General features: G+C 41.4%; 1 protein-coding gene and 1 long non-coding RNA gene across 9 annotated transcripts in view; one reads left to right on the top strand and one right to left on the bottom strand.

Moving 5' to 3' along the window:
• Positions 1-517: 517 nt before the first annotated feature.
• LOC309720708 lies at positions 518-1,365 on the top strand. Of its 2 annotated transcripts, none has more exons than XR_014280562.1 (3): positions 518-877; positions 1,014-1,091; positions 1,212-1,365. It is a non-coding gene; the product is annotated as an uncharacterized lncRNA (long non-coding RNA). The 2 variants fall into 2 exon arrangements; XR_014280563.1 differs by having other exon boundaries at positions 531-566.
• A 997-nt stretch (positions 1,366-2,362) lies between these two features.
• Positions 2,363-11,701, bottom strand: part of tacc2 (transforming, acidic coiled-coil containing protein 2) — a 47,278-nt gene continuing 37,939 nt past the window's right edge. For 2 of the 7 annotated variants that reach the window (XM_082558198.1, XM_082558192.1), the window contains 12 exons: positions 11,290-11,443; positions 10,725-10,871; positions 10,345-10,386; positions 9,443-9,502; positions 7,813-7,842; positions 7,041-7,181; positions 6,867-6,943; positions 5,871-5,914; positions 4,362-4,522; positions 4,159-4,265; positions 3,354-3,474; positions 2,363-3,266 (listed from right to left, as the gene is read on the bottom strand). In XM_082558198.1, the coding sequence (XP_082414324.1) occupies positions 3,201-3,266; positions 3,354-3,474; positions 4,159-4,265; positions 4,362-4,522; positions 5,871-5,914; positions 6,867-6,943; positions 7,041-7,181; positions 7,813-7,842; positions 9,443-9,502; positions 10,345-10,386; positions 10,725-10,871; positions 11,290-11,443 (1,150 nt within the window). In that variant the 3' untranslated portion in view covers positions 2,363-3,200. Of the gene's footprint in view, positions 3,267-3,353; positions 3,475-4,158; positions 4,266-4,361; positions 4,523-5,870; positions 5,915-6,866; positions 6,944-7,040; positions 7,182-7,812; positions 7,843-9,442; positions 9,503-10,293; positions 10,387-10,724; positions 10,872-11,289; positions 11,444-11,701 lie in introns of all 7 variants that reach the window. The other 5 variants (XM_082558193.1, XM_082558195.1, XM_082558194.1 and 2 more) reach the window with 5 other exon arrangements.

The following is an 11,701-nucleotide window of genomic DNA, read 5'->3' as shown; positions in this document are numbered from 1 at the left end:
CATTTTACATCTTTGAAAAATTAAAAGTTTCAAAAACAAGAAGTGCTGTGCAAGTGTATTTCATCATAATACTTTTTTTTTTTTTTTTTTGCCTGGTCTAAACTCGCATTTCTCATGTGAGGAAAAAGCTGTTGCAGTTACAAATGAGCATCAAAAGAAAGTTGATTTAAGTGACTTTGACCAGAGCATGACTGCTCCTGCCATATTTGTCGGGTCTGAGCATTTCAGAAATTGTAGATCACCCACACGGCCGTCCCCAGAGTTTACAGAGAATGGTCCAAAAATGAGAAAATATCCTGTGAGCGAAACTTATTTGGTTGAAAGTGCCCTGTTGAGTCCATAGATCATATGAGAATGGCCACCATTGGTAAGTTTAAACCCATTTCAGGAGTGCTCAAGCACCACTAAAAATAACCATAACAGTAGCAATAGCATTACATGTTATTATTCTTTTTTTTTTTTTTACATCATCTGTGTGCTTCACTAGCAGTGACTTATCATTATTAGAGAAGATTTGTGGTGCTGCAGCAGAAAGAAGAAGATGAAGAGATAATTTCCTGACACAAGTATGCTCAAAACACAGGTTACTGAAACATTAGGAAGCAAAAGGGAAACTTCTTCTGATAACACAGGGTCACTGATGTGACTTTAAAAAGTGCCTGTTTGTATATATTTGCTCTCTAAATAGCACCCAAAACATTAGCTAACATCAGCTAGCTCACCAGAGATTATTAGCTAATTTTAGCTTTCTTAGTCTGCTGGCACTATCACTAGTTGCCAGGCAAGGAGCCGATATTTACTGTCTAGTTTCGTTAAAGTTGCCTATTCTGGTCGAATTAGGCTTCTGTGTTTGATTACAGTACAGCTTCAGATCCAGGTGAGAGCAACTTAGATGGATGTTCCTGTACATGGCCAGCAGCACCCCACATTCAGTTTGAGTGTAGTTCTAAACGTTATTGAGGTTATAAATTCGGTTTCACTTTTACTTTGACCTTTTGGATTACAACACAAAGACAGAGACAGGAAGAGAAGGAGACACAGCAAAATGAAACACAATGGACGTATGGACAGTGGATGCAGTTAAAGTCAAGGTAATAAGTCAAAGTGACGTCATCAAACACACATCCCCAGCCTGCAATTAGAATCATTTAACTTAAATTATTTTTATGGCAATTTATTGATAAATATAATATGTTTATATGTGATTTTAGGTGCAAAAGAGGAGCGTGAAGAGAGTGACGACTGAGAGAAGAACAAAGTGAGCAGATTGCCAGAAGTTAGGAGGAAAAACTAAAGTTTAGCAAAATTAAAATAAAAAAAATGATGCCCTGTGATGAGCCTGCACAAAGCGAGGGTTTGTATAAACTGGAGAAGCTTGATATAAAAGCAGCTCTCTTACCAGCTTGCTTCTTGTCCAGCGTGCATGGAGTAGCATTGTGATTGTTATGTGTCTGCTGAATGCTACTACTTACTTAATTGCTTTATAATTTGGTGGACTGCCTCTAAATGGTTAAGAGGCTAAAACAATGTTGTGCATCTTTCACCTCTTCCCTGCTTTACTAATTTAAGTATTTTCTCAACTTTCTGGAAAGTTGTAATCAACATGATTGATACTGTGTCTCAGATTTGATAACTATGGGGTCCACAGTTATCAAATCTGTGAGTATTCAATCTGATTTATTCTTAAGCATTACAACAAGTCATTCAACTAATTCTTTTGAATTTGAAAGTAAATTTGTAAAGTGTACATGATTTGAATTGAAGTTCACTATAGTGAAAAGAGTTGGATATGTTTGCATGCAGCATATTCTAATAGTGTTAATTGCAGGGCACTGTATGCATGACATTATGATTGGGGGCTAGTCCTATTCCATGTGCTTTTTGTTTTTTTAGTTAATTTGGGGGAGGTTTGGTTTATGTTTCACGTATAACAGAGCTCACTGGGAATCCAAAATCTCTGCTGTGTCTGCTTACCTACCACCTTACTAAACACTCAAGCCTGACTACTTCCCACTTACCATGTAGATCATGTTTATGACCATGTTTATGAGCACAGTGTAAACTTCTTCTCCTGTTCCCAACATGATAATGTGCCATTTGTCCCTAAATAGCCTCCAGTCACTAGATCTAAATCAGTAGGGCACCTTTGGGATGTGGTGTTATTGGAAGCACATCATGGATGTGCAGCCACCAAATCTGAGGCAACTGTGTGATGTTGTCATGTCAATATGGGCCAAAATCTCTAAAGGGAAAGAAGGGGTACAACATGGTACTATTAAGATGGGTGGATATCACATAGAGGAATATAAAAGATGTAAAAATGGGGGGGAAATGAGAAAAAAGAACCAAATTAAACTCAGCATGCTGTATTGCCATCTTTTATTGCACTTTGTAAGCAGATGCTGTACAGTAGCTGTGCAGAGAAGTTATTCCTCAGTGTGACAAACAACCATTGCAGGACTAGGACAGGTTCATCCAAAATTAAATTACTTCTGGTCACAACTGAACACAGTCACAATTAGTTTGCTTTTTATCAAAATAAAATCCCAAAAATAAAGTTCCACAATTTCATCAAAAAAGCTATGACAAGTATGACAAATATCTACAATGTTATGTGAGGGGAGTGGCTGAAGACAACAGAATAACTATCAAAAATGCACAAGTCTTGTTGTTTCCTACAGTATATACAAACATTAACATTACAAGTTCTTCTTTATCTCTCACATGCAAGAATCTATAGTGATCGCTTGTATTCTCTTAGTGGTGCATCACCATTTTATGGATAACTCTAACAATCTGGTTCTCACCTTCAAAGTCTATCTTTCTCTTTATTAAGAGGAGACAATAACAGGAGTGGGTAAACAGTCTTCTCCCTCAGTGGCTGTCATGGCAACATCATAATAGATAATTTAACCCATAAACAATGCTTGCACTTTCTCATTATCATACACGCACTCGCGCACACAGGCATACTCATTAGTGATATGATAAAACTTGAAAGCAGACCCCCTGATACAGTACGATACACTGAAACATCAAAAATATACAGAGTAATTAGGAGGAAGCCAATCCTGTGGATGATGTATACACATGGTCAGTAGGAAATACAACCCCAAGACCACTTTGGTCTTAGAGGTCCATCAATTTGAGAAGGAGTGCTTCTCTTCATTTTCTGCTTGGCTTCATTGTGATGTGGCCTGCTAACTCTTCCCCATCTTAGCAATTAGTTCATCACAGATCTTTGTTAACTCCTCGATCTCTTTATTCTGTAAAACAGTTAGCAACAAAAAATTATACACTTGGATAACTTTAGAAAATTTTAATTTAATATCTTCTTATATCCTAAAACTGACCTTCTGCTCTAAAGTGCGTTCCAGAGAGTCCACCTTCATCTGCTCCTTCCTCAGACTGGCCTGAGAGGCAGCTTGCTCCTGCTTGGCCTTGGCCCGCACCTGAGCTATCTCTGCGTTGGCCCTGGAGGCACACAAATGATACAAGAAATCACCTCTTCGCAACTCACAAAAGCCTATAAAATCTAAAAAGCAAATAAAAGTCAACAAAGAGTTAATATGGATCATATGTAATCTATAGAAATATGTTTCGATACGAGCCACTGTAAATACTGGTTTAGCTTCAGCTAGCAATGTTAGCTAGACTCATTGCTAGCTAGCTAGCTAGACTTGTTTCCAATTACACTGACTCATATACAAACATAATTCAGCTCAGACAATAAGTTATGCTGTACACTTAAAGAACAGTTTTTGGTACAGGAAAGTACCAATGTTATGGAGACTCACTGCTAGCTAAACTTCAACACTGTTCTCAGTCCCACAAACACTAGAAATCACATCACATATCGAGAAAAAATAAATAAATAAAATATGACTACAAAGAACTGAAATAAGCATTTAAACCAAAGTATTTGAAGTCAAAAATTTATATTGTTCATGAGCTTTTGTGCTCAGGAAGTAAGAAAAACTGAAATGCACATAGTGAAAAAATTAGCAGCTTTAAAAAGCACCAGCATTTACTTGCATTCACATAAGACACTGCATTACTGTACTACATTTACTGCATTTACAGTGTAGATAGTGTGGTGGTGAAAATAACACAGTTATTGCAGAAAATGTGACATAATAAGAATATGCACAGACTCACCGGTCTAGTTTCTCCTCTGCATGAATTTTCAGGGCTTGATATCGCTGTTCCTCCTTGCGAACCCTTGAAAGATACTCCTGAGCGCATTTCTTCAATACCTCTTCATTCTGTATGTGGGTGACACAAGGGGGCAAGTAAAAAAAATCTGAGATGACCAACCGAGATGTTCATATTGATAAAAACCTGGGAATAAATTGTGTTACTTTGCGAAAGCCCTCCAGCACATCTTTCATCTTCTCATAACGACGGAAGAGATCGGCAAGAGACTTCTCCACAGAGTTAAGGTCGGCCAGTGCCTGGTCCTTCTCCATGATGAGCTGCTGGATGGTGTGATGGGAAAGAGATTTCTCTTTCTGGTCATCCTCTGATGGACACACATAGAGAGGATGCAGATAAAGAGTCTACTAGGTGAAGAAACTGCTGTTATGGGTAAAAATACTGTTAAAAGACCCCAATCAGCACACAAACACACACACACAAAAGACTTCTCTGACATTTTTCACAATATATCTAAATGTATTTGTGGTAGTATGATTCAACAAGATGTTTTACTGCACTATATGAGGATTTCTGATAAACCAGTGTAGCATGCAAAACACAAAAAGCTGAACAATGAGAAAAGAAAAACAGAGGAGAAACATCAGAGTGGCCTCAAGACCTTTCAGTGTTAAATATCAATGTGCCTACACTATTTCAGCCTACAAATATCCCTTTCATTTCCCATCGATGAGCAACTCGGTTAACTCACCAAATCTGCATGAATGACTTCACAGCCATCGCCAGTCATGGGTGAAGTGCACGTGTTCATGTACAGATTTACAGTGTGTATTACATCTGACTGAATATGTATAATATTGTACTTTACATGAACAATAACAACAACAAAGTCATTTTTTAAAACTCATTAGATTCAGTCCTGTCTCTCTTTTAAAAACTAGTCTCAGCCTACAGGGTGAAAGCCAAACCCCCCCCAAAAACCAAACAAATGAATGAATGGCTCTGAATGAGATGAAGAAATTGAGCACAGCTGCTCCCCTCTCTGATGGACGGATGGAGAGATGCGAGCTGACACAAACAAATGAAAGACAATTCCTCGTTACTCACCTGGCATGCCTGTCAGGGTTATCAAATAGTAAGGGGGGCAAAGATGGGAGCAGAACAGAAAAGAAGGGACTGTGTTAAGTCAAGCTGGGAGGGCAAGACACGTGACAGAGCCGAGTGTTAGACATTAGCAGAGGCAGACTGTTCCTGTGTGCGACAGTGCTTTAATGAGAGTAGGAAAAAGAAAAAGCCGGTCGCAGTGAAAGAAAAAAAATCAAATCTTCGGGGATGTTCAAAGGTGGAAAGGAAGATGTGGGTGAGAGCAGGAATAATGCAGGAGTGTGAGCCTGCGGTGAAATTTAATGAGTCCAGAGAAGCTGAACAAGAGCGGGCAAAGGAGAGTGCTGTCCCCTCCACTGACATGAGGATTCAGTTCACGTCATTCAAATATGAAAGCAAACACAGAGAAAAGCGAAATTTTGCAAAGGACAGAAAAAAAATTCAAATAAGATTCAAATATCTGTGATCAGTAGCACTGGGTAAGGCCTCACAAGGACCTTATAGCAGATCAGTTTGCAAATGAACAAGAGTAAAATAAAGTGGAAGAGTACGGGAAACAAAAATAGCAGCTTTAAAATGAAATTTGCGTGCTTATGGTTACGTGAACTCACCTATCATCTGGGCAATTGTCTTCTCATACTCAGCTACAATTCTCCTGTGGATGAGAAGTTGCAAATCTTCAGTATATGTCACATAAAAAGTCAAAAAAGAAGACTCCTCACATCGAATACCAAGAAGTCTATTTTTTCCAAAAATTCCCATCTCTCCCTCTGACATGTGCAGCCCTGCACCACCCGCCTGTTGCTCGAACCCTTCCAGCAAACACCTGTAAGCTACTTATCGCCGTCCAGGTTTACAGTAAATGCGCCGTATTTAGAGGAAATGGAGAATTTGCTTTGAATTAGCTCCAAAATTTACTGCACAACTTTTCAAAATCAAATTGAATTTCTGTTGTTTGAAGTGTCTCGACACAACTAGTAGAAAAGCAACAGGACCCAGTACGAAGCTTCGTCTTTTTAAAAGCAAGTTTCCAGAGGTAAGAGGATAGATTAGCCATGCCTTCCCCTTAGCCTCTTAGCCTCTCCTTATCCAAAGTCTAATCATTCAAATGAAGTAAGCTCTGACTTATCCACACTAACTGAGCAGCAGACAGCTGACACCCGCCACCTGCTGACACACAGTAAAGTTTCTTTACTGTACATCTTTCCCAAAACCCCAATTGGAAGCTATGAATTTAACCTAGACTGATCATCATGAAACAAGTGTAGCTACTGCTAGTTACGAGCTCAGTTGAGCATAACCTAGGATATTTTCTCACATATAACTTTTTAACAGTAAAACCTCTACATTTACATCACATGATCTCCATCTATTTATCTCTACTCCTTGCCAACAGGACGAGGTGTTGATTTTTTTAAATGGCTATCCAGTCTCCCGTTAATCATGGCCTTGTCTGACACCTTAAGCGAGATAAACCGCTTGAGAGGTTCGGCGGTTGATAATGGGCGGAGTCCGAAACACAGCTAGGTGTTAGATTCATGCTTCAGTGTCTGCGTGTGGGATCCTGGTGTATGAAAGCGATAACAACCCAAGGTGTCTCTTCTTACCTCATCTCCACCACTTCCTGTCGACTGTCTTCATACTTCCTCTGCCACTCCAGCACTTCTTTCTCCTTTGTCACAATCTGAGGATGGAGACAAAATCATTTCATTAAATGTGAGATGCAGACTTAAAGGAACAAACAATGACTTACGGAGGAACAAGAAATATTTTCAGGGCACCTCCTCTCGTGCAATTCCCAAAGAGTGGTCCAGTTCTCTGGGCAAGTGGGGACTCTCCCCTTCGATGTAGCTGGCCGTGGTCCTGGAGTACAGCGAGTTCTTGGACACGCCACTCTCTAGTGAAGATGACACGTCTCTGTGCTGCTTCCGGAAAGCAAAGGAGAGGAGAGAAAGGAACGCAAACATAACCTGTTACCAACGAGGCTGTGGCAACCGCAGGACACCCTCGCCCTCAGGGTCACTCGCACATTCTGGACTGAACCAAACTGCTAGGCAGCGTCAAACTATATCAAAATGTGCCACACAGCAAAAACAATACAAAATGAGGCAAGCCAGGGATGTTCTTGAAGACTTGGTCAGCTGCTACATGATTGGATGAAACAGTCTTCATTGCCACAGTATTAGCCGTGTTATTGGCTGATGCTGGCCCCAGCCGAGCAGTCCTGGTCAACTGCTCATTGAAAGAGCTTGAATGTGATTGGGTCCAAGCAAGACAGAGGGGAAGGTGGGCAGCAGCTGATAGTATACAGGAGAGGGAGGTTAGGGGGGGGCAGATTGGGCAGCAAGGGATAGATATGTTAGTCTAATGTTAAAGCATGTTAGAGCATAGTTAACAGGTCTTACCCGTTGTTCCTAGAATCACAGGATTTAACTCATTTTTTTACAGCTACAGAGACTGTAATGTGATGAGGGCTAAGGTGAATCAGAAAATCTTCAGGGTTAATCATTAGAAAGAGTCAGACTTTGGATCTAAAGTATAGACACTACAAACCCAAATGCATCTCCAAGTGTCCGTTGCAACCTATGACAAAATAAATAAAAGCCTCCTCACTTTATCATATTAAAATACAGTTGTTCTAGTACCACGTTTGGGTCCCTGAAAACTCTGAAAAGGATTTAGCTATCCTTGGTAGATAGGGATTACAGGAGGATTTGATGATGGGGGGTCACAGGAGACAAGGAGAGGTCTACCGCTACTTTGGAAAGAGTTAAGTGTTTGGTCCGGCTGTACAGCTAATTGCATTACTTCTCTGAACAGAAACGGTCAAGTACATATAACAACAAACATCAGTCAGATACTGATTAGGTTTTTATCTACCAATACAGAAAGGTTCAGTTTCAGAGACTTTAAGGAAACAAATCAAACCTGTGGTTCTTTGGTAAAGCTGCAGCAAGAATCCGCTAACAAAAAGCCCCTTTTAGTAAATCATCCTGAATCACATGTTAAATAAAGAGCTTTTTTCGTTTAGTAGTACTTCAGGCAAATGTCACAGACTTTTCATTAACAGCACTGACTGTACTGCATGGGACAAAACATGCAGGATTCAGATTTTTAACGATAACCTGCTTTGTATTTGTTTTGCGAGGAAAGACTCACGTCTATAAAGCCTCAATGATGCACCTGAAATACCATGCCAAATGCCATGAACTAAACACTCAAAATGTTCACTGTTGTTTATCTACTGAAGTGAGAGCCAGGTTTCAAGTTGGAGATGAGTTACCATGGTAACCCAACCTCAGCTGAGATGCACAAAGTAATGACTAAAAAATAGAAAAAGGAAAATAAACTGGATTGTTTAATTTCTGCTGCCTTACTCATCACTGAGCAATGTCTGTTATGTTGTGAGATGTGTTTTCTGCTGGCACGCTCTAATAATCCTCCAGAAACAGTCTGCACGTCAGGTACTACATGTAATATACTACATGTACTACAGGTAATGCAAAGATGTTTTGGACTGGCTAAAAAACACACACATGATATCAGCATAATAAATAACACATTAGTACGCAATTTCAGACACAGACAAGGTGAGCACACTGAAATCTAACCTCTCTTTACACGAAATGCCTTAATTGTAGATTTAATGCTAACAAAAAAGACCCAAAAACACAAGTCGAAGCCACATCCCCCAAAGACAGAGAGGACTGATTATTAGATGCACAGAGGCTACAACAGACATACTACATAGCTGTAACTGCACATAACAGCTCACAAAGAGCTTTTGGTAGGCAGCAAATTAATGGACTCTCTGTAACTTATGGATCTATTAGACTAGACAATCTAGTGGAGTCTGCAAGAATTTGGATGACAGTTTTGGCTTCACAGTCCATTACTAGGAGGCTAAAGTGCTGAATTTCAGCTATAATTGGAGTGCAATTACCTTCAAACTCTATGAATAATAGCGTTTATCGCCCTTATCTTGGTTTTACAAAAAAGTAAGCTATAATTCTTAACCAGTGCAGATGTGAACACCTTTAATCACCTTTAAAGCTTATATTCAGGACATTAATCTGGTCTGCTGACATACTGAGCCATTAAAACTATGTGTTTATAATGAAGTACTTGGACTGCGCTATGGGTGGACGTGAACACATCACAGGGGGAACTATGTTGCGCTTACTTTGAGTAAGGGTGAACCGTTGATATTCCACCGGCGAGTACTGGGTTTCTTGAGACGAGACTGTAAAATGCGTGGGACAACAGAATGAGACATGGAAGGAAAGACGTAGGTGGGAAGTGCGTGCCCTGCTCCAACTCTTGCAAGAGTTTAAGTTCAGCACCTGCCTCAGAATTTGGACCAGCAAATTCCCAGGTACTACTTACCCTGCCTAACGCTGTTTTGTTAGTACTGTTAGTCAAATAGATGGACCAAATCACAAAACAAGAATGTGACCTGGGATTTGGGGAGGTGATCATGAAACGTCAACAGATCTGCACCGTAATATGTAACTCCTCAGCTGCCGAGTCTAATGTGAGACATTCCCAGTCACATTCATGCTGACGTAAGTTTCTCATGAAACAGGCAACATGCATGTTGCCCAACATGCATCACAAAGGCAAGGGACTAAGACACAGCACTTGGTTCCTAAGGCTTAATGGAGCTCGCTGGTAGTCAGGGTGGGAGCTGGGACGCATCAAGCCATGTTAGAGTCCAATGTGGGGACGCGGAAGGTGGCGGGACTGTGGATGCAGCTGTACAGCCACCATGTTGATAAGGCCATGGTTTCACAGTCACACTCAAAATGGTGTGTTTAAGGGGAGGGAGAGGCAGGCTGAGACACACTCATGCACACACACACACACACACACACACACACACACACGCACACACAGTCACGCACATGTGCATTTCACACACACCTGCGTTTCGCTAATCCCTCATTCAAGATGCATCTTTTGCTCTTGCAAACACACTTGTTCACCCACACACACACTTGCATACAGCAGGTGCAGGCTGACTCAGCGCAGTACCTGGGGGGTTACAGTGGAGAGGGAGGGGCACTGAGAGATGTTTTTGGCTACCTGCAGAGCCTCTATCCTCAGGGCAGCAAGCACCAGCTCCTCCTTGGCCGCACACATTGGGAGGGCCGAATTTCAGTGGTAAGGGAGGAGAGGTTGCAGCCCAAGAATGACAGAGTAAGAGGGAAACACATGAAATTTGAGTTGATCTGCCATCTACATTTTATGCACCAGTAATCTATTTTACCCAGCAAGCTAAAAAAAACCCTGCAACTTATGGAGGAGGAGGAGGAAAAAATGGGAAAATGAAAAGGCAGGATGTAACACAGTGACACAACGGGGAATAATGTTTTGTACAAAAACACACACAGAGACAAATATCAAGGCCCAAATATGGGTCGGCAAATTTATCAAGTAGGGTCTTGTGTGGTTTCTCAACACACCTGCAGTTTTTGGGCGAATGCTGTGGGGTTGGTCTCAGCCAGGTCAGGCTCCAGGTACTGCAGGGGGTCGTCACACTCAGACAGCCTGTCTAACAGGGGCATGGCCAGGGCTGGCGCAAGTGCCTCCACGGGGCCCTGGCTAGGGGGCTTCAAGGGCACCAGGAGGTATAGGCAGAAGGGGAGGGAGGAGGGGGCAGGGGGACAGCATGGCAAAGCAAGCGCTGAGATTTTTTTTTGAGTGGCAGCATTGGGAGGTGGTTTGCTGAATCTGAGCTGGGAACCTAGTGTGACTGACTGGCTTTTCATTATCAGTGACAAGGATTTAATAAGAATCCCTGTGACTGATGGTGTTCACTTTGGAGGGCTGAGTCACAGCCTATGACAAAGCATTTACAGCGTGGCACTGTCTCCCCCTTGTGACTAAACAACAGCATGGTGCAAATGCTCCGAAATCAAAAAACATGACAGTTTCCCCTTAAATGGTAATGACTAGACATGAGTGTAAATTACATTTATGCACAACAAATTAACTGTAATTAAATGTCCGCAAAGGCACTTGACTTACCTGCTCCTCCATCTCGGTGCTCTGTGTTCGACTGAGCACCTCGCTTTCTCTCTTCCTGCCCTTGTCTGCAGCAGAGCCCTCGGGGCCAGGCCGGGAGCTGAGCACCGGTGTCTTCATACCTGCTGTAATCTGGGCCTCCATCTCTTCAAAACTCCTGCACAGAATGAGGAAAAACCCAACAGGAGATGAGGCGGGGAAAGGCACGGCATGTAATGCATCGCAGATGATGGACGACAGCATTAATGAAAATATTGCTGAAGGAGCTGAAACGAATACATTATACATTATTTGTGGTGTACACTTAACACACACGAGAATAAGAAAGGGACTTAAAAATGCAGTGTAAAACTCACATAGTATACGTTAACAAAACCATTACGTAGTACAGCAAAGAAACAAAGTTGCAAGCGTA

Source organism: Aulonocara stuartgranti (assembly GCF_965226115.1).
Source record: "Aulonocara stuartgranti genome assembly, chromosome: 13".
In the NCBI taxonomy this organism is placed as follows: domain Eukaryota; kingdom Metazoa; phylum Chordata; class Actinopteri; order Cichliformes; family Cichlidae; genus Aulonocara; species Aulonocara stuartgranti.
The sequence above is the reverse complement of the archived record's forward strand: the minus strand, read 5'-3'. Positions and strand labels throughout refer to the sequence as shown.